The following is a 23,965-nucleotide window of genomic DNA, read 5'->3' as shown; positions in this document are numbered from 1 at the left end:
TCCGGAGATGGGAACTTGCTCTTCAATATATCCTCTCTTCCCGTTATCCACTAGGCCTCAATCTCCGCTAATTTCAAGTTGCCGCCACTCATACCTCACCTGTCATTCAACAACATCTTTGCCTCTGCACTTCCGCCTCGACTGACATCTCTGCCCAAACTCTTTGCCTCTGTATATGTCTGCTTGTGTGTGTGTGTCTATATATATATATATATATATATATATATATATATATATATATATATATATATGTGTGTGTGTGTGTGTGTGTGTGTGTGTGTGTGTGTGTGTGTGTGTGTGTGTGTGTGTGTGTGTGTGTGCGCGCGCGAGTGTATACCCGTCCTTTTTTCCCCCTAAGTTAAGTCTTTCCGCTCCCGGGATTGGAATGACTCCTTACCCTCTCCCTTAAAGCCCACATCCTTTCGTCTTTCCCTCTCCCTCCCTCTTTCCTGATGAGGCAACAGTTTGTTGCGAAAGCTTGAATTTCATGTGTATGTTTGTGTGTCTATCGACCTGCCAGCACTTTCGTTCGGTAAGTCACATCATCTGTGTTTTTAGATATATTTTTCCCACGTGGAATGTTTCCCTCTATATTCACGAGAAGGAGGGGAAGGGAGGGAGGAGGAAGGGAGGGGGGGGGGGGGGGGGGGAAAGAGAGAGAGAGAGAGAGAGAGAGAGAGAGAGAGAGAGAGAGAGAGAGAGAGATAATACATATGAAATGTAAATTTTATTCTCTTGAAATAAGTAATGGGAATAGGATAATAAGGCACTAATTTAAGTTTTCTCTCCAATTTTATTATAACATGTAAGTACATTAAAAATTATCACAATCTGTGACCAACATATTTCTCACTTTTAACAACATTTGATACAAATGTTTACATCATTTACACTACTTAGTGTCATTACAGTCATCCTATCAACTGTTAATCACATTCATGGAGCAAATTATGCATGAAAATGCAAATATTTACTAAAATCAGCACCTTCCACAGTTCATTCAAACATTTTCAGATGGCAGGAGTACCAAGAAAACTGTGCCAATATAGAACTGTCTTTTTTTTTTTAACAACCGCTAAGCATTCTTCCATATAGCACAACTACATTCTGTTTATAAGCACACAGAAATATGTATGCGATGTAAATACAGTATAAATATAAGTCACTTTTTTTGCCGGTATTACAAATGCGCCTCTAAGGAAAAATATCTCCTTTAATTACAGTTTTTCACATCATTTATAAATTACATATTTACATCTGTAAATTAATGTTGTCGATTTATGGAAAGTATTTCAACTCAAACGACTAGAGATTTGTACTACCATGGCATGGCAGTTCTCTATCATTTTTGAGGAATAGTCATTTTAAGAATAAATAAAGCTATCCTAACACTCTTTCCAGGTTTAATCACGTAAGAACAATGGTATTTTAATAGGAATGTTTCCTCATGTGCCGACAGAACACTAAGCACATTGAACTAAACAAGTATATGCACTCATCAGCACAACACCAAGCCTAGGAAGACTTTTCATGAGAGCTTCTTGAGGAATTAAAAACACTGGGCAGTGATAGCAGACAATATAATCACGAGTGTAAAAATTTCATTTATCAACTTAAGATGGTTAGCTGCAGCAGTCTTCTCAAAGTGAGAAAATTAGCCACATGTCAGTCCCCCAGGAGTAAACAATGAAAAATACCAAATGTGAAGAGACAATATAGGATATTCTGATGCCAATCTTAAGCAACATACCTTGTTTACACTTCAAGATAAAAAAGTAATATAATTTTTGCAATGTACTTTTCGAACATAAAAATTGTCCAGAACAAGAAGAAAAGAAGCATATGAGCCATGTTTTCAGTCCAAGGTAACTGTAATTCCAATTTTCATACAGTGCTAAGCACGAGGCGTTAAGTGGTGTGGAAAATATAATAACGCATATTTTAAACCCGAAAGTGCATTTTAGTGGCATGCTGTGCTGTTATGAACATTAAAAACTGTGTTGTATTAGTTATTTGAAATTTTTGTTTATATAATGATGTTAGGTAAAGAACTCTCACAATGCAATAATACATTTGGTACACAACAGCACAAGCACTCTTACGTCATTCAATAATCTTTGCCAATTTTAGTGCTTCAGTAGTGTTATAAGCAGGTTGTTTTTATTCTTTCTGTCACCCAAAATGTTTGAAATTTGCTACTCATTTCTATGTGGTTAACTCCTACGACCCATACAATTTTAACAGCAATGTTCTGAACAAAAATAAAAGACTATCCAACTTGTTCTAAAATAGATTAAAAATGTTTTTAGAGTCAAAACAATTGCAATCCAACATTGACTCTTGCAGTCAGTAATCCTTTTTTAGAATGACATCATGTCAACATTACTATTTCATTTAGTCTTAAGTTCATGCAGATTCTGAAAATACTCCAAAGCCAATGGTACTTTATTTCCCGTATCACTATACCAATTTTATTTTTGTTCTAATTTCAAAGTCTTGGCAACATTTCTTGACGCTACTTGTTCAACCAACTTCCACTCATTGGACAAAAATACAATGTGATAAATGTACACTATCTGTCAACTGTAACAGGTCTGTACTTGAATCCTATGGCTGAACAACGGAAATGATAAATTGTGGCATGGCTCACACTCATAAAAAAAAATGTATGCTAAAGTTAACGTTCATCATCTTTCACATAGGCTCAATGTCTTTTCATCTGCTGCACACAAATTTCTGTCCTTAAAATTTGTATCAAAGGTATGTAAAATTTCTTAAAAATAATGATTAAGAGAAGACTTAATGACACTAAATTAAAAACTGATATCAGATGTGTAAGTACAAAACCATATACTCCAGTCATCCAGAACTGGATGAAATAATGATCACATAGGTTTTAAGTTCCTGTTTGTTAAGGTGCAACTCTTGTGTTGCAATCTTACTCACAGTAACCCACAACTTGGCTGAGTTTTACATTAATAATACTGGAAAATACTACAGATTTTTTTACTGTAGTAAATGAACAAATCAAGGTACAGTGGTATTTTTAAGCTTTTTAGTTTCTATGGATAACTTTTTCGCGACTAGAATCCCTGAAACTAATATTCCGCATGATGTATTTCACTGTCCAGAGTGAAGTAATACATATATCCAGCTGGTTAAATGGACTTCTACATTCTGCTTATAAAAAATGTAGAGAAAACACACATAACTGTAAAATAGTTGTTAGCTGCCTTAAGTGCAGTATTATCCAGATAATATTTGCAAAAACTGTACACTCCTAATATAGGACTTTCTGCAAATGAGTTACTCCTCTCCCAGTGTAAATTATAATTACAAGAAAATAAATTAATTAATTCAGTAACTATATCTGAATTATATTATCACACACTGAGACACAAAGTAACTCTTCATAATCTCACCTCAGACGCAACAGGGAACACAATGTGTCAGCATTTCTGAGAAATGCAAAGCAGCAACATGAATCACTGTCCCAAATAGGAAAAACTGTTCTACGTCACAGAAACAAACATATACCAACATGCATAGCTGTGAGGCGAAGTTAGTCATAACTGTTTTCCTGCATTTCATTCTTCTTTGACAATCATATATTCAGTGTTCTTCATTGGAAAAGTCATTTAATATAAACTGTTTTCACTTGAGGCACCAGTAGATGCTCCTTCCATGCTCACAAGTAGGTTTCTCTTCTCATCTTTTGTCGGACTTTTGCCTGCTCGAAGTTTTGGCTCATAGCATGGCTGAAACCAAAATTTTATGTTACAAAATACTTCCTGATCATGCTACACAAATCAACACAATATTACACTATGTTATGTTCTATAAAATTCTGATGGTTACAGATTATTATTTAAATGTAAAAACAATAAGTTTCTTCACACACTTACCTAAAATTTTTCAGAGATGTTACAGAGAGTAAGCTACAGAGTCTGTTTTTGTGAAGGATAAGAGGCATGGGAGTTAGGTTAATTTCAAATTAAAATTAATATTTGCAAATCTGAGAAGAGTAAGGTTTTCCAAAAGAAATGAGAAAGTTTCCGAAATTTTAAGTCACCTGCTTAATGGCAGTGTGGTGTGGTGGTAAAGTGAGCAAGTGCTGGACTATAAATACAAAGCTCTAAGGTTCAGTCCTCAGTCTCTCCCCTGTAAATTCTATGTGTGTAAAATGCCAAGCTGGATCATGAGTCGCAGTTCACATTAAACAGTAGGGCCCCCTAAATGGGCCAAATGAAGTTAGTGGAAAGTAAGGGTACACCATCTTCAACAGGATTATGTAAGTAAGGCATTGTGGCATTGAACCAACAATAGGGTTGATGACAGCTTCACGTTTTTCTCATGAGAAACCAGTACTACATACTCCAAGCATGTCACCAACTCCAAGCAGCAACTACACGTTCATCATGAAAGCTAACAGGAAAATAGTATTTTTTACCACTTCCAGCAAATAAAGTGACAGTATCACCCTGTCCATTCTCAGTTATCAAAATGAGAAAGAGGGAGCAAAAGAAATAAACAAAAAAGTGAAAATGGCCTGAAGTGCATTTGTTAAACTGATTGTGATTTTCAGAATTAAGTCTCAGGTGCCATTATGTATGAAATGTCTATTACTAGTTTTAATTAACTATGAACAGGTATTTCATCATGAGCTGTCTACAGCTGTAACTTGCAGGTTAGGAATTTTTTTATCATTAATACACCATTTTCAGTTTCAATTTCTGATAGTAAGACAGATTTAACTGATTTTAGGAATTAATAGGGCAGAAATGGAAACAAACAAATGAGTCAGGGTACAGAGGGTAGTGGATGATATAATTATGACTGTAATGAAATGAATGGACATGGATGGGACATGTGGCCAGGGGAATGGACAAAGGAATCACTTTGCTGGTTTGTTAGAGATGACAAAGTACTGAGAAAACTAAATACTGGAAGTTGGACAGATGACATTGCTGGATATGCAGGAGCAACATGTTTGTTGAATTTTAATCAACCACATCATCATCATTTTTCCACAACCAAGATATAATGTTGGCTATACCCTAGCCTACTACATGTTACTTCTGGTCTGCTCAGGGGTACGCCTGGTGTATGAAGTGATTTTACAATATTTTAAGCACAATATGGGCAGTTCTGGAACAGTACAATATGCTTTTCCCCACTGTCTTTATTTTATACTGCTGTTATGGATAGAGCACTCTCCAAGTAACATTATATTGATCCTAGGGCACCACTCAATCTTAATGCTCAAATCCTTATGTTTAGATTTCCTCCATACCACATTATCATTACTGTTCCCATAATGTGAGGGAGACACTGATCAATCTGGTTGACATACAATGATGTCAGGCTTATTAGCTGCTAATATTTGATTGGACTGTGTTGTTCATGCAGGATAATGTTAAATTCAGCTGTCTTGATGTTTTAGGGGTAATGTTGTCCCATTTCTTGGAGAGATCTGCTACTCTTACAGCTCTGCAAATGAATGGGCAATAATATCTTCTTGTGCCTCTTGAGGTACTCCTTTACCAAGACAGGACAGGCTGATATTATGTGGCTTGTGATCCAAGAGTGAAAAGTGAACAGATGAGAATTATCTGAAAGAAGCAACTACAAATATTCGTAACACATCTCAGAGCTACAGCTCTATTTTCAATAAATACAGTGACTGAGTGTTAGACGTGCTTCAGATTATCATTTATTTGGCCATGAACTGTCCATCTACTGCATTGATGAAAAACTTGCACACTACTTGAGAGTAAGAGCAAATGTCATTTCCATCAATGCAGAAGATGAGCTTGGCCAAATGAAGGTGATGAACTTAAGCAGATGTAACATCCGAAAACATCAATGTAGTTCTTCAAAACAGAGTTTCAGCTTTGGAACCTGTTGGACATTAACAGTAAATTCAAAATACTGTGACTGAAGACAGTCTACTACTAGTCAAATATACCCAACCTTCTTCCACTCTTCCTAACTGATGGAGAGATTTTCTCAACCTCAAATATTTTTACTTATTACACATGGCCATTAATTATATGCGTATGGAAGTCAAATTATCTGCAATGTTGACATAACTCTTCTTACATTGTTCATACTGACCTCTGTCCTCGTTTATTTTGTTGTTCTGCTGTTGTGGTCCTATGAATGTTTGATCCTAATTCCTCCATTTTTCTTCCTTTTGTTGCAGATAGAACAAGGCCACTCCATTAGAAGTTTGCACCAAGGAGGAACAATAGGCAGTGATGTGGTTTTTGTGATTGGAAGGTGTATCAGGGGCTGCAATCTGCTGAAGGCTTTCAGCACAATACAGGATTGTGTCTTGCCATAACAGAATGTCTACAAATGGATTGCAAAATTAAAAAATGGTCACAAAACTGTTATGTGAAGGAGGAAGCTGGATGACCATCCACAACCACATTGAGCGAGCATGTGACAATTCCGATGGTCAGATGAGTGACTACTGATAAAGTGGCACTTTGTCTAGAAGTTAGTTGTGGTTCTTCCTACAAATTCATCCACAACAGACTTTGGTTTCATGAAATCTGTGCAAGATGGGTCCTGAAAGAACTCACAGTGTTGCATAAATAAATGTGCTAGACATCTGCCAAAACATTTGGATCGCTATGTTTTTAGTAAAGGCTTTTTAGACAAAACCATCACTGGTGACTGAATATGGAACCCCTATTATGAGGCAGAGTGTAATTATCAGAGCATGGAATGGAAACACTGACAATTGCCTAGCAGGAAAAAGTTCAAAACCCAACCATCCACAGGAAAACTGATGCTTACCGTGTTTTGGAACTCTTAAGTCTCAGTATTGGAACATTATTATGAGAGTGGAAGAACAACAAACAGTATGCATTACAGTGATACGTTTACCGACAGGCTAAAGCCCGCAATTTGAAGCAAATGGCAAGGACTAATATCAAAAGATTATGTACTGTTGCATCATGATGTCCATCCACATACTACTGCCACCACTGCTAAATGCTCTGGAAACATGTTTGAAGTAATGGCTCATCCTATGTATAATCCTGATCTTGCCACTCCCAACTACCTGTTGTTTGGTCCACTCAAAGAGACATTAAGGTGCCACTGATTCACCACAGACCAAGAAGTGAAGAACCCAGAGCATGCATGGCTCACTGCTCATCTGAAAACCACCTTTTCTGAGGGCGTGAAGAAGCTTGTGCAACAATGGACCAGATGTGTTTAAAAGCAAGGAGGCTATAATCAAAAATGTTAACATGTGTTTCGTATTTGTGTTGCAATAAAAGGTGCAACTACAATGCAGCTAAATTTTGACTTGCCCTCATAAATGCCACTGATTATTTTATGATTATTGTACAATTGTCCAGAGAAACAGTAATAAAAGTAGATATATAATAAGAGGTTATCACAAACTGCCTTTACTTGCTGCATGTAAGGAGCACGCAGATTCCCTAGTTTGATGAATGAGATGTAAAAATGGAAATCAAATTGCACACAGAAATGAAATGCCACTAAATTGGTGTTAAGCTGAATGAAAATTAATAGTAGATCCTATATGTATGTTGTACTTGAGGAAGTATGCTGGAAACTGAGATTTTTGAAGAGTACTCTCGCAAAAGGAATGAAGTATTTGTTTCCACTAATGGGTTTCCAGCTTCTCAGTGTACTGATAATAGCACAATACTCACCGTTTCACAAATATTCATGTTACAGCAGTTCTCAATTGTGATCTCACACTGTTCGCCCGTGCTCTGCCCAGAAGGTCGTCTGTCTGGCAGTTCTTGCTGACGTGCCTTCTTGTTGACTATAATTCTCTTCCTCAGCCGAGGTTGCTTATTTAGAATTGACATTCTTCTCAGTGCCACACCGAGGAAAATAAGAAGAGCTATCACTGAACAGCCTAATGCAATACAGGCAATAAGCAGTGCCGCTGTCTGCGGTTCAGGTTGTACTGTGTGTTCTGCCGTTCTTGGTAGGGAGTTGTTTGTCATAGCTTCATACACATCAGAACAGCTGTAAACAAAAGAAAATAAGTATAATACTACAGGCACAACAAAAATTCAAAAATGTTCAAATGTGTGTGAAATCTTACGGGACTTAACTGCTAAGGTCATCAGTCCCTGAGCTTACACACTACTTAACCTAACTATTTACATTCCTACATTATCAGTCCAGCATAGTCTCTAAACTGGTGCAATGGAATAAAGTCACTAATGGCAGCGAGTGTTAATGGGATCTCTCAAAACCCATCTCCTCCATCCAAGCTGGGTAATATCAGCCTGGTAAGAACATCAGCTTACAGCACATAAGAATGGGAACACTTAGTAATATTGACAACTGACACTGAGGAGATGGTTGCAGAAAGGAAACTCTTGATCTGGCGGTTTAGTGAGGGGGAGAAAACTGGGGAAATAAATCTCAGATTGTGCTACGGACTGTCAACCACGTAGAACTGAAGAATTAAATGCGATTAGGACTCCGTAAATGCAAATGTTTAGTCATGCTGAGTTTGTTAGTTAAGAGGATAATAACTTTATAGGAGCAAGGTACAGAACAAGCAAAGTTCATGCCCCACCAGCAGGATGCTCAAGGAGATGCAGTTGAATTTCTGAGTAGTATAGAAGAGCATATTGATTGTGGAAATATAACTGCAGTAGGCTATTTTACTGCATTTCATTAAACAGTATTCCTAATATCCGTCAAAATTTCACAAACAGACCAAGGAACCAAGGTTCCAAACAAGTGACAGTGTGCAAAGGAACTTTTTTTTGCTAGATAATCAATGTGCATGCTTTTTTACCTGTTGACATACTGAAACAACTATTTCAACATTAAAATATTTTAATAACATTAAAGAGTCCTTTGAAAGAGGACTAAAGTGGAGACATTTGCTGAAATTTGCAGTATAGGTTTTTACAAGAAATGAGTGGGGGCACATGCCACATGTGAAGATCACAGCACTGTGCAAATTCTGTCCCACTCTAGGTTTCCATGGCAACACAGGTGAAACTACACTCTTCAGAAGTGTCTGCCTTCGTATTAAGATCATTTCCCACACTATTTACGAAACAAAATTTTACTCTAATCTTTAAAAAAATGTATTATCACGTTACTTTCCCTTTGAAATAACAGTAAGTAAAGTACATTACTAAGTTTACATAAGACCACTGTAGTTTCCGTACATCACAATAAAGGAGGTAACGAACATTAACTACATGACAAAATATACACCTCCACTGAGAACCCATGGAACAGTAACTAAATACATTTATGGTACTAACTGATCTGCAAATAAGTTACGCTAATGCAGAGCATAACATAAAACTGGCACAAGAATGAGAGACATGGAGACAGGGTGTAGTGGATTCTATCATAGGAAAATCCTACATTGTACCTAATTTCATTCTGAGGTAACATTCACAGATTATGTCACTGACACAGTATGTACATTGTCGAGGGATACATTGTCGAGGGAGACATTGTCGAGGGAGACATTGTCATTCAGGCTGCATGGATAGAAGACGAGCAGAGAATGTGAGCTTTTAACAGTACTAACAGCTCTGTTGTTCCATTACAGGTAACGGACAGTGGTCAGTCAAATATTTACCAATGAAAACTGCCGAACAACCATATGTTGTTAAAAGTTATTTTATTTTGACAACCTGTTTTGGCATCTCAATAAAGCTATCTTCAGGTCCCTACACACTCCATGAATAGACAATCAGATACATCGATACTTGCAAAAAAGGAGTAATCAACATATGGATTCCATGGATTTGTTTTAGGAATGTTAATATAAACACTCCTGCAATGAACTCAAGGAATCTGATAGTTACGAGCATGGCTGAACTATGTTGTTTCAGGAGTTTCAAAATTTCTTTCCTTTTTTTCAGTTTAAACATTCATCAATATGGACACACAAAAATTTAAAGTTTCCAGCCTAGTTATTTTTTCTTGGTATGTGATACACTTATCACTGACATAGTTACCTCTAGACATGCAGAACTGTATACAAGTATGTTGTGTCCTTTTGAATATGAGAGCGAGACCATTTGCAGAAAACCACTCAACCATACTTTTAAGAACATTATTTATCATTTCTTCTGTTGCTGCACCTATGTTTAGAGTTAATTAAAATACTAGTATCATCCACAAAAATAACTAATTCTGCTTCTTGTATACCAGGTGGAATGATTTATATGCACGAGACACAACAAAGGATCTAAAATTGTGCTTTGTGCAACACTATGAGCGTTTTCTCCCAGTCAGAAGTATCTCCCCTGCTTACACTGATTGAATTAGTAAGTATAAATTACTGCATTCTTTTGATTAGATATGACATTATCCCGTGATTGGCTATACCATCAATAAAACCACAGTTCATCCAGAAAATACTGAGAGTCAAATGCCTGATACAGAACATGAGTCAAATGCATGAGGTAGTGCACACAAAATACCTGCTGGTGCAATTTTGTTACTCAGTGCTTGTAAAATCTGGTAACTGAATGAGTAAATAGCACTCTCAGCTGAGCAACTCGTCTGAAATCCAAACTGTGACTTACTGAGGGTAATACTGTTGCTCAAATGGGTTACTGTTCTAGAAAACAGGACCAACTCAAACCTTTTCAAAAATGATGTCAATAGTGAAAAGGGTCAGTAGTTATTGAAATCGCTATCTCCTTTCCTACAGGGGTGGGGTTAACAATAGCATACTTCAATCTCTCTGTACAAATTCTCTTAGTTAGTCATGCATTACATTTTTGAGATAAGACAGTGCTTATTATATTTGAACTAGTTTTTAGTTTTCTCGAAACACAATCAAATTCAGATGAGGATTTCTTTATCAGAGAATATTTAATTTTCTCAGTTTCAGAAGGACAAGTCAGTGTGTCATTCTAATCATTGAATTTCATGCAAGTTGCCTGTTCAACATACTCTTTGTTTCTCTCTTTGATTGCTCTTCCCTATATTTTCTATTACATTTAAGAAATGATTATTAAATGTAACTACTACCTGGTGCTGATCACTTATAGCCTTTCCATTTAAATTAACACTGATGTTACCCTGTTCTGTGACTCGTTGTTCTGTCTCTTGTTTTACTGCATTTTATATCATGTTCAGTCTTGTCAGACTTAAAAAGTCATAGAACATGCACATTATGTCAGAAATTGTTAATTATTTTTCTTAGTAACATTGAGCATTTTTTGTAGAGTGGAACTACTGCAGGATCACTAGTTTCCCTTCCCCTTTCAAAAGATACTTTAGTCAGTCTAGTAATCCACAGTTTTTTTTTTATATGGTGTTTAATGTCCTTTCTGATTAGCTTACATGGAATGCTATTTTCAATAATGATATGAATTTATCACAGAATAGACTAAAATTTTATGTCAGCATTTGGTTCACTCTTAATTTCATACTAGGGTGTGTCTTGTCAATCTTAAAAGTATCTATTTTGGAGTCCTTAATTATTGCAGCCGATTTCCACTGCGGAGTATTAATAATGTAAGACACTATCTTACTTGTGAATTTTAAAATTTTCCCGGCAAATTGACTGTTCAAACAAATTTCAGGCTTGCAGCCGGTCGTCATTCAATACTTCACACAATATTTCAACTGGGCACCTGCCAGTCATCTTCAGGTGAGCCATCACAGACTGGCAGAAACGTCCTCCGTTCCGCAATATATAGCGTACTGTAACTATTCTGCGCATGCGTCGAAAACTTGATAGTTGAACCACCCTCGCTGGTGGAATAGCGGAACTCAGTAACCCTCTGCGTTGCTATTTGCCACAGCCGTCGATGCACTCCGTCGTGTTCGATTTGAGCAAATCGTGGAGATGATGGGATTCCATGCACTGTCCAGCTGGTAGCCGCTGTCACAGTTTAACAGATTTTCCACCAGTCGTATTTCTACGGATTCTTTAATAATGGAGTCCCAGAAAGACGTTGCTGTGGACAAAATCATTGTTTTCTCATACTCCATTGAATGTCCAGTAGAAATACAATGTTCAGCAATAGCGGACTTGTTTGGCTGCAAAAGGCGGGTGTAACGTTGATGTTCAGTGCAGCGTTCTTTCACAGTGCGTGTGGTTTGACCTATGTAAGCCATACCACATTGGCACGGTATCTTGTAAATTCCAGCCTTTCGTAGTAACAGATTGTCCTTAACTGATCCCACAAGGTCCGCAATCTTCGATGGTGGGCGGAAAACCACTTTTACCTGAAATTTTCGGAGGATTCTTCCTATTTTAAACGAAGTGTTGCCAACGAAAGGAAGAAAAGCTAAAGATTGTTCCGGAAGATTGCGGACCTTGTGGGATCAGTTAAGGACAATCTGTTACTATGAAAGGCCGGAATTTACAAGATACCGTGCCAATGTGGTATGGCTTACATAGGTCAAACCACACGCACCGTGAAAGAACGCTGCACTGAACATCAACGTTACACCCGCCTTTTGCAGCCAAACAAGTCCGCTATTGCTGAACATTGTATTTCTACTGGACATTCAATGGAGTATGAGAAAACAATGCTTTTGTCCACAGCAACGTCTTTCTGCGACTCCATTATTAAAGAATCTGTAGAAATACGACTGGTGGAAAATCTGTTAAACCGTGACAGCGGTTACCAGCTGGACAGTGCATGGAATCCCATCATCTCCATTGCTCAAATCGAACACGACAGGGTGCGTCGACGGCCGTGGCAAGCAGCAACTCAGAGGGCAACTGAGTTCCGCTATTCCACCAGCGAGGGCGCTGCCAGCGGGCAGTATGGTTCAACTATCAAGTTTTCGACGCATGCGCAGAATAGTTACAGTACGCTATATATTGCGGAACGGAGGACGTTTTCGCCGGTCTGCGACGGCTCACCTGAAGATCACTGGCAGGGGCCCAGTTGAAATATTGTGCAAAGTATTGAACGACGACCGGCTGCAAGCCCGAAATTTGTTTGAACACTATCTTACTTATCCTAAGCAATTGTGCACCATGATCAGCGAGAACATTTGCTACCATGTTTACAGTTATTTCGTTTTAAGCTCCTTTAAAAAAAGCATTATCAGTCACGGTCCCATTGTCTTTATCCTTCTGTGTTGTGAAGTTAATTACTGAGATCGAATTGTAATATTCAAATAATATATCCACATAATTTTTCCTACCAGAATACTTTAGAAAATCTATATTAAAATCATTGCTGCCCGACACAGCATAGTCATGAACCCAAATTCCTCATGAACAGTTCAAAATTTCCCAGTGGGGATGTACACACAGTTAGATTTAAAAGTGAACTATTTTTCAAAATTAATTCTCAAGCACACACTTCAGTGTGCTGATCACTACAAAAACTACTTGTCTCAATGTTTCTGAACTTTTGTTCTGTCTTCATATATGTAGTAACTCCTCCTTTACCCTTATTAGTTCTGCACAAGTAAGCTGTTAGTGTGTAATCTTTTGTGTCTATCTTACCTGACCCAGTGGTTATGTGGTGTGCACAGAGGTACAGAATGTCTATCTTTTCAGAGGTATCAAATTTTCTCAACAGACAAGAAGCTCTCCTAACTTCTTATTCAATCCTCTAATATTCTGATGAAATAAGCTTAACATGGCAGGACTTGTGGCAGCAGACAGTTGGCTCCTTCACTATTATAACACATCCTCCTATCATTCTCAATTGATTAAAAGTGTTTTTGCCAAACAGAATACAGCTGCTGTTTGTCAGCCTCCCACTCCCCTCATCTAGCACTTAATGACTTCTGGATTTTCACTGAACTGAAAGATACTCTGAAAGGTAACTGATTTCAGATCTGGGAAGATATTGTGCACCATACCAAAAGAGGATTTCCAGTGCTGGTTTCAGCTCTGGCAGCAGTGATGGGAGAAGTGTGTTGCAACTGAAGGGAACTACCACTTTGACAGTGGCTGGAGCCACACAATAGATTATGGTTGGCTGGTTTAAAAAAAGGGGGGAGGGACCAAACTGAGGTCATTGGTCCCTTGTTCCCAGTAGAGCAATTACCCAAGGGAAAGAAGAAAACAATGAAGATGTACAGCACAATAACAGGAGAAAGGAAGAACCAGAGGAACGACAGAAGGAGAACAAACACTACAACAATTGACAAAACAGGACAAGACAACCACAGAGAGAGACAAGAAACAGGGAGAAGGGATTAAAAACAATAGAACAGATTACCATGGCTGGCTGACCATGCGAATAAAAAAAAGGAGAAGCCAGCCATTTTGCAACACATTAAAACCTCCACCCTAAAAGCCCTAGGGTGGAGGACACAGAGGGACAAAGGACATGTGCTAAAACTCAAATCAAATGGTAAAACCCACCCTCACGCATAAAATATGAAACTAAAGCTGCTGTTGAGGCATTGTCACCCAATGCTGATGGTAGGGTGCTTGGAAAGTTAAAAGTCCACCGCAGAGCGGCTAAAAGTGGGCAGTCCAGCAAGAGGTGGATGACTGTCATTTTGGAGCCTCAGTGTCCACTGAGGTGAGCCCTCACGATGGAGGGGGTAACGATGTGTCAGCTGCCTATGGCCAATGTGGAGTCAACACAGGACAACCGATTCCCTGTGAGAAGCCAGCAGGGAAGACTTCCACACATTCATAGACTCCTTAATGACACGCAGTTTGTTGTGCATACTGTTATGCCACTCCGTCTCCCAAAGCCGAAAAACCTTGTGGCGTAAAACAGAATGCAGGTCAGTTTCAGATATGCCCATCTCCAGAAGCGCTTTCCACGTAGCCTGTTTGGCTAGCCCTTCAGCAAGTTCATTGCCCAGGATTCCGACATGTCCTGGGGTCCACACAAGCACCATTGAACGACTGGACTGTTCCAGGGTGGAGACGGACTCCTGGATGTTCTCTACCAAAGGATGGCAAGCACTGGATGGTAGCACTGGTCGATAGCCCATAAGCTTCTCGGGGAGTCAAAACAGAGAAGAAATGACTCACCAGAACAGGAACCGATGTACACGAGATATGAGCCGGCCGAAGTGGCCGTGCAGTTCTAGGCGCTGCAGTCTAGAACCGCGAGACCACTACGGTCACAGGTTCGAACCCTGCCTCGGGCACGGATGTGTGTGATGTCCTTAGGTTAGTTAGGTTTAGCTAGTTCTAAGTTCTAGGGGACTAATGACCTCAGCAGTTGAGTCCCATAGTGCTCAGAGCCATTTGAACGAGATATGGCCACAAGCTCTGCAGTGAATACACTGCAGCCAGCGGGCAAGGAATGCTGTTCAATATGGCCTCTGTGGACATAGGTGAAGCCAACATTACCATCAGCCATCGAGGCATTGGTGTGAACAAATTCAGAGCCCCAGAACACGTCAAGAATTGAGGGGAAGTGACAGCAGAGAGCAGTGGTGTTAATGGAGTCCTTAGGGCCACGCAAGAGATCCAGATGAACCTTCGGCCGAGGTGTACACCATGGAGGCGTACATGAATGGATCTCAAGTAGAGGTAGTAAAGGGAAGGACTCCAGTTCAAAGAGAAGGGATCGCAGGCAAACCGCAATCATGAGCCCTGACCTGGGCCACCGATGCGGGAGACGAACTGCCGTGGGTGGGAAAAGGAGACTGTAATTCGGATGCTTAGGAGAACTACGAATGTGTGCAACATAACTGGTGAACAGTTGTGCACGTCAGATCCACAATGAAGGGACTCTGGTCTCCACCAGGACACTGGTCCCCAGACTCGTTCTAAAAGCTCCAGTTGCTAGGCAAATGCCACAGTGGTGAACTGGGTCGAGTAAACACAAGACTGGGGGTGCCGCCGAACCATAAATCAGACTCCTATAGTCAAGGCAAGTTTGAATGTGGGCTCTGTAGAGCTGCAGCAGCGTAGAGCTATCTGCATGCCAGTTTGTGTTGCTCAGGCAGCAGAGAGCAATGAGGTGCCCCCAGCACTCCTGCTTAAGCTGATGAAGGTGAGGTAGCCAAGTCAATCAAGCACCAAAAACAAGTCCTAAGAATCAATACGTCTCCACAACAGTGAGTGGATCATCACTAAGATAAAGTTCAGGTTCCAGATGAACAGTACGACACCGACAGAATTGCATGACACGACTTTGCAGCTGAAAACTGGAAGCCGTGGGCTAGAGCCCATGACTGCGTCTCGTGAATTGCTTCCTGTAGGCGCCGCTCAGCAGCACCAGTACTGGAGGAAAAAAATGGCTCTGAACACTATGGGACTAAACTTTTGAGGTCATCAGTCCAGTACTGGAGGAGCAATACGAAATGCAGAAGTCCTCAGCATACAGGGAACGGGAGATCGAAGGCCCTACAGCTGCTGCTACACTGTTAATGGTCACTAAACATAGAGATCCACTCAATACGGAGCCCTGCGGAATGCCATTCTCCTGAATACGGGGAGGGGCACTATGGGAGGCACCAACTTGGACACACAAAGTACGGTGTTACAGGAAGTTTTGGATAAAAGTCGGGAGCAGGCCACAGGGACTCCACTCATACAATGTGGCAAGGATATGATGTCGCCAGGTCATGTCGTATGCTTACATAAGTCAAAAAAGAAAGCAACCAGGTGTTGGCATCTGGAAAAGGCGGTTCAGATGGCAGACTCAAGGGACACAAGATTATCATTGGTAGAGCGACTCTGGCAGAAGCCACCCTGACATGGAGCCAGTAGGCTATACGACTCCAGGACCCAACCCAACCACCGACACACCATACGTTCCAGCATCCTACAGAGAACTGACAGCTATCCACATCAAACAGATTTTTACTGGGCTTTAGTACCGGAATGATGGTGCTCTCCCACTACTGCGATTCCATCGCACCAGATCTGGTTGAAGATGATGACGATGATGATGATGATGATGATGGAGATATTGCTTTTAGTCACACGAGAGATGTTTAAGTCATCTGACTGTGGATCCGATCTGGACTGAAACTGTGTCGGGGCAATGGGCAAGGATGCTGAGGAGCTCCCACTCTGTTATGGGGTTCACTGTGGCATGTAGTGAAAGAGAGGACTTTCTTTCCATCCACTGTTTGAGGGTGCGAAAGGCTGGGGGATAGTTCTCCAACGCAGAGGCTTAACCAAAGTGCTCAGCAATCGTGATTGGGTTGGTAGAAAGCACACCATTGATGTTAACACCAGGGACACCTGTTGGGGTCTCGTACCCAGAAAGATGTCTGATCGTCATCCAGACTTGGGAAGGTGATGTATGTCACCCAATGGTCGACACGCACTTCTCTCAACACGCCTGTTTCCGTCGTTTTATAAGCAGGCAAATGCAGGCAAGGAGCCTCTTAAACGCTATTAGGTGCTCTAGGGAAGGGTGCCACTTATGTCACTGTAGAGCTTGCCGATGCTCTGTAATTGCCTCAGTGACTTGCGGTGACCACCAAGGACTGTCTTTCGCCGGGAGCACCCTAGAGCAGTGGTTCCCAACAGGTGTCCGCGGACCCCCAGGGGTCCGCAAGCTATGGCAGAGGTGTCCGTAAGATGGTATTAGAATAAAAAGTATATTTAATATATTTCGTATGATAACAGATTTTTTTGTTTTGGCTGCTCAATATTTTTTCAATAACAAGTATGTCAATCAGAATGAGATTTTCACTCTGCAGTGGAGTGTGCGCTGATATGAAACTTCCTGGCAGATTAAAGCTGTGTGCCCGACCGAGACTCGAACTCGGGACCTTTGCCAGGAGAGCTTCTGTAAAGTTTGGAAGGTAGGAGACGAGATACTGGCAGAAGTAAAGCTGTGAGTACCAGGCACGAGTCGTGCTTCGGTAGCTCAGATGGTAGAGCACTTGCCCGCGAAAGGCAAAGGTCCCGAGTTCGAGTCTCGGTCGGGCACACAGTTTTAATCTGCCAGGAAGTTTCAAGTATGTCAATGTTTTTTCCAAGTACCAAAAATAGAAAACGTATAAAAAGACTCTCAATTTGGCTTTTTTAGGTACTTGATACTGTGATGTGACAAGGTACCAATCGTGCTTGATGAGGGGGTCCTTGAGAAAATTTTGTTGGGAACCCCTGCCCTAGAGAACGAGGGATCGTGTTTTCCGCTGCAGAAATTATAGTTGTAGTGACCTGCTCAATCACGGCATCTATGGCACCATGTGGGGGAGATTCAATGGTGACAGCACAGGTCTGCCTGATTTAAAGCCAATCTGGGTATACGTCCATGGGCATGACACCAGGGGAGTGACAGGAAGATGGGGAAGGGTCACTACCACACAGGTTGTCGGGTTCTCTCCAGTGGATGGATGGCCAAGTAACTGCCATGAGCCACACTGAAATGTGACAGCCCCAGTGTTTAAGAGGCAGAGGTCGAGGCCGGACGAAATGAACACCTCGATGCTCTAAATTGGCGCGCTGCTCGTTATCAGACTGCAAAAGAAGGTCCCTATGGAAAATAAAACCCTGGATCATATTTAAACTCTTATGGGGTGTGATGGTAACTGAAACATCCCCTATCTTGTCACAAGCAAGCAACCTTCGTGACTGGGCAGAGGATGCTGTTTTTATCAATACTGACCCTGACCGCATTTTGGACAAGCCCTCCACCTCCCCAAACTTGTCCTCTAAATGCTCTACAAAAAACTGAGGCTTCATCGAGACAAAGGAGACCCCATCAGCTCTTGTACATACAAGGTACCAGGGCGAATAAGGTACGCTGGCCATCCTTAGCCTGGCGTTCCTCCCATGGTGTGGCCAGAGAGGGGAATAATTTAGGATCATACTTCCTTGCATTGTACTGAGACTTTGAACACTTAGAGACTGCTGGCATTTGATCGATCACAAGCAAGTGATGACACGGTACGCTTCATCGCACGTCATCTGCCCTGATGCCACCCCCTCCGACCATGGGCCCTCCCAAGGGAGCTACCCAGCCACAGGATGGCCATTGCCCCAGGGTGACAGGCATCTACTCCTTGGCATAAGTGGGGATTTAACTGTGCAGGCATCAGCAGAGCAATCCCTGTATAGTCAGGGGGCTACAATCAACAGGGTACATGGCGGGCCCACCACAACGGACTGGCTGTGAGGAGCAAAGAATTCCACAGTCACCGTCGGTGCAGAAAACAACACTGCATAGTGGGTGGAGGAAAACGTACCCAGGAAGGTGTCCTCACCCAAGAGATGGAGGATGAGCGGGACTGCAATGCCACGACAAGAAAGTGGGCCAAAGATGTCAATGCACAATGGACACAATGCACCGTAGAAGGTGCCATTCCCAGTTGGCTCGCTCTTTCGGAAAATTTTGAAAAATGGTGGTCAAACCCTACAGGGGACCATCACATAAAGGTCAAAAGGTGAGAGACTCCTTCTAGTCACCTCTTACAACAAGCAGGAATACCTCGGGCCTATTCTAACCCCTGGGCCCACAGGGGGAAATAGTATATGAATAAAGATTGACTTTGTAAGTAAAAGCTGAATACTTCTTGAGTGGCCATTGTAAATACTCTCATACCTGACTGACACCATTCACAAATAAGTGGAATATAAGAAATTTTTTTGGCTAGTAGAAAATATATGGGGAAACTCCTGTAACAACCTGCTCTTAGAAAGCCAACAAAATACTTTTAAAATCTATGTTCCAGAGAAGCTGTTGAGGCAGCAACACCCTGCCAATCATTATTGATGAATGTGTTCAATTTGTCCACACTACACAATGTGTCATCGATTTGTTTGTTTAACTTGCCATACGATGGTGAAACTAAATTTAGCTGTAGATGAATTTTTGAATAAGAGTATTAATTCTGTCCATGCATTACAGTAATAGTGTTGGAAGTGATGGTAGCAAATGCAATCAGTAGTGAATAAACTGGGGCCAATTCTCAGTAACATTATTGTCAGGAAACATTGAGAAAGACTCACACATCCAAGTTCTACCAAATCTCTGACAATTTGGTTCTACAATCACACTTCCATGTGAGCTATAGAGACCAGACATTTGAAGGTGATGGCTGTCTCCAATCCAAATATCTTCAAGAACGTAATAACAGAAAATGAACTGAATTGAGAGCCTGCAGTAAAACACAATGATTTACGTGAAACAGCAATATTTGTAAGTCTGCAGGCTATCGTGGCTGTAGTCATTGAAGGTAAAATCATCTAGGTTGTTAAGAAGCATATTGTTCCTCTTCAACTTCTTCTTACAGGACTGATGTTTTGACTCGTCTGCTAACCATGGAGATCCTGAAGTACAAGATCCCGCTATTCTCTAACACCTCCTAGACGAAAGCATCCAGTATCTACTTAGCAGATAAATAAGAGTAATTCATTTTTCCTTCTTACAAATACTTACTCGCAGTGGTGCAACTCCTCCATCACTCCTAATCCAACAAATACATCTTCCTGTCGGCAGTAGAGGTGACAGTATTCACGGAACAGGATCACATCTTCAGTACATCTGTTGCCACTGAAGCGTCCACTAGGGCAATGGCATGAAGGGGCTTTTATTGTGTCATTCCAGTAACAAGTTCCACCATTCATGCAGTATCCGTTACAGAGATCAGTTTCACAGCGATCTCCACCAAAACCTGACATACACAAGCATTTTGGCCAACCTGTATATGCTTCAGCTGAACATGTTCCATGAACACAGTAATTGTGACAGAGTGGGAGTTCACATCTTGCACCTGTGTACCCCACTGGACATTTACATGCTGGCACAGAGTTCTCATTATTTGCTGATACTATGCCATCATTCAGACAGTAATTCCCATCTGTAGGCCATGTTGAAGGCACTAGCATTACATTCCTACAATAAATAAATTTTAAAAAGTAAACATTAAAAAATGTAGCTCATCAAAATAAAGTTAAATTACATCAAACACATGTGCAAATATGAAAGCCATAAATTAAAATACTGAATCAAGCCATTATATCAAAGTGAGAAAAACCTAATCCAATTAATCAGATTACTCAACTTTAAGAGTGGTGTGGTTTACATTGAATGTCATACCAACATACTGTTAAACATTGTTTTAAAAAATATTTATACAGGGCAAAGGGGTATCTAAGACCTGGCTAAAGGGTAGTCCTGGCCAGTGGCTGGTCCACAGATTTGACAAATAATACAGAATGTATGAGCATTCCTCAATGTGGAAGCAAAAACTAAATTCACCAGCTTAGTTCCTCTGCCTCATTTGGAGGGCCTTCGACATCTTTGAAATTTATAATGTTAGACCATTCAATTAATTTAGACTCTCTGCTGACAATGGAAAACTTTGTTTACAATATATTTCTGCCAGTTTATCTTTTTTACCTCCATGCATACAGTAAACAAAGATGATAAGTGAAAAATAAATGAGTGAACAATGTGTAAGGCATGTTATTCTCTCATTAATACGGTGATCTAAATAAAAAATATAAATTTCACTAAAATAATATGGAAGAATTCTTCCTAAATCAATTACAGTTGTTCAGCCTTGGGGGAGTTGTGGTCTACACAAATTGTAACAAAGAACAAATTACTCTGTTCACTACAATACCATTATTGCTGCAATGCAGTTTAGTATTAAAGCATTGGTACTCTTTTCTTACTTCAACATTATTCATCCACATTACTGCCATTAACACACATTTTTACTGAATGAATAAAAAAAATATTTGAAATTTCTGTTCCAGTAAATGCAAACAAACAGTATATTATAAATTTTGATTCAAGAACTTAATGTTATCCAATAGTTCTCAATTGCACCTACCTTTCCGTAGTTGCAGTTGTCTGTAAAGTTGTGATTTCAGTATCAGGTGTAACCCATGGCAAAATTTCTTTACTTGGGTTGTTTGCATAACATGATGAAACTACTACCGATGTTAAACCTTTCAAAATTTTATGGCCACCCCAGCGCTGTACTGTCCATGGGTTCAAACCCTTGGGATCCATCGTTCGAAGGCTCAAAAGTCTGCCATCTGCTTTATCTATCCAGAAAAGCCTTCCATGAGCAACTGTCATGGTGCGTGGTTCATCGTAGGAGCCTTTGTACAAGAGTTCTCTACCTGTTCCATCTAAATTGCTTCGTTCGATTTGAAAAGCATCACCTTCAGTATCATCACACCAAAATAGCTTTCTTGTTTGCCAGTCAACAGCTATACCCATTGGGTTAAAAAGATTCTCTTTTATTAGTATTTCTCTGTGAAAATAATCAAGCCTTGTTCTCTCAATTGTAGAATTTCTATATTCAGTGTTGGTCCAATACAGGTAGCTGGAAAAGAAAGAGAGAAGCCTTGTATCACAGAATGACATAAATAAATCTACAAGATGTTAAAATTTACCATAGTGAGGTGGCTGATTATCTTACCGGCCACAGCTATCTACAGTAATTCCTTGTAGCGTAACATTCTCAAACTGATGGAGAACTCTGCCACTACTAGTCTGCCAGGCATGTTTATACCACATTAAAGCACCCTTTTTTCCTGTTGTCCAGTATATGGCATCAGTCACATTGGAATATGCAACACCCATTATTTTAGTAGCTGGTTCTGTAATACAGCAGAGTGAATTACACAACCTCTCATCACAGGCTAACAACTAATATACCATTGAATAACATTCCTTTTTTTGTGGTTTCTTTTTTTAATTGTAAAGCCTGTCATAGTTTTAAGCTTTTAATATAGTACATGATAATTACAGTGATGACGCACAGAATGATAATCTCAAGCCAAAGCACGCTGTAACTGGGAAAGGCCTCTTGTTTTCTAGCTATAGTGGTTTGACCATTACGTTCCCAATGTAGCCAAATTAATTTTGCCTAGTTCTTATGGAATTTTATTGTTCTAATTTTATGCCTGATTAACAACTGCTGAAAACAGCTGGTTGATTGTGAATTATGTAAGCAGGCATGTGTCCTATCATCTGAATGGTTGTGTTGTTTTCAGATTGGGGGTATTGCAGCTTTTGCAGTCCCATCATTTCAGTTATGTCACTACAGTCTGATGTTATGCAGTCGATGATCACAAATTTCCTCAAGATGTATGACTAGATCGGAGACATGGTTCCACAGGTGGAACCTATGAATTAATGTATCAACGGGATCACATGTTGCACATGTGGAAGTTGTGCTGAGGTGGATGTTGTATAACTTTTTTAACTGGTTACCATTTTTTCACTGATGGTCAGGTACCACATGCCTTTAATCTAGATGATACAACATTGTGGTGTAGATTCCTCCAGATAATATCCTAGTTTATCCAGGGAGAGTGTTCCCTTAATTTTTTCCCCTTCATTGTTGTTAAAAAGTCTTGTTAAGAAATTCTGTGTACTGTGGTTCTTGTTTATGTAGCTGAACTCTTAAAAATACAACTTAATAAATTTTAAAGCTCATCGTATTACTGTTATTTTGAAGAGCAACTCCATGCTTACTAGCTCCCATTTGTTGATTAAGGTTTCCAAATACTATGGTCCCCACTCCGCACACTTTCATGCAATTTTTGCCCCTCATGGTTGGGAGTGTTAAGGCGTCTTGATGCACTTAAAACTCTTTCTCCTCATAGTAACCACCACAGCACTCATTTAATGTTGTCTGCTATGGCAACAGGTACTGAAAGCATCCATGCTAAGTAATTCAGTTTCAGTATTACCTACACACACACACACACACACACACACACACACACACACACACGTACATTTTTTCATTTATTTAGCAGAGCACCCATTGCTACAGCAAAATTGCTGATTAAGCAATGCATTAAAATTAGATCCTCCAGTGATGATACGGTATCCTGTATGTCATCGGCGTATGTTGCACAATATGTCCTGATGTTTCTTATAGTCACACAACATGTTGTGGCCGTGATGTCTGTTAAGAGGGGCTCTGTAGCAATGGCATTTGAGCCATTGAGAGTGGGCATTCTTACTGGCTTGAATGCTCAGTTTCAAGGGACAAGTTTAAGTTTCTTTTGTTTCTTTCAATGATCTCCATACTTTTTGGTCTTTCCAATTTTATGTATGGTTTTGCAGATATTTTTATTGCTTAT

General features: G+C 40.2%; 1 protein-coding gene across 1 annotated transcript in view; it reads right to left on the bottom strand.

Moving 5' to 3' along the window:
* Positions 1-1,029: 1,029 nt before the first annotated feature.
* Positions 1,030-23,965, bottom strand: part of LOC126475016 (protein cueball-like) — a 165,385-nt gene continuing 142,449 nt past the window's right edge. Inside the window, exons 3-7 of the mRNA XM_050102555.1 lie at positions 22,288-22,468; positions 21,691-22,191; positions 20,289-20,744; positions 7,698-8,022; positions 1,030-3,758 (exon numbers count right to left, since the gene is read on the bottom strand). Coding sequence (XP_049958512.1) covers positions 3,639-3,758; positions 7,698-8,022; positions 20,289-20,744; positions 21,691-22,191; positions 22,288-22,468 — 1,583 coding nt within the window. The 3' untranslated portion in view covers positions 1,030-3,638. The remainder of the gene's footprint in view (positions 3,759-7,697; positions 8,023-20,288; positions 20,745-21,690; positions 22,192-22,287; positions 22,469-23,965) is intronic.

Source organism: Schistocerca serialis, chromosome 4 (genome assembly GCF_023864345.2).
Source record: "Schistocerca serialis cubense isolate TAMUIC-IGC-003099 chromosome 4, iqSchSeri2.2, whole genome shotgun sequence".
Taxonomy (NCBI): domain Eukaryota; kingdom Metazoa; phylum Arthropoda; class Insecta; order Orthoptera; family Acrididae; genus Schistocerca; species Schistocerca serialis.
Note: the sequence above shows the minus strand (reverse complement) of the source record. Positions and strands in the feature narration are given on the sequence as shown.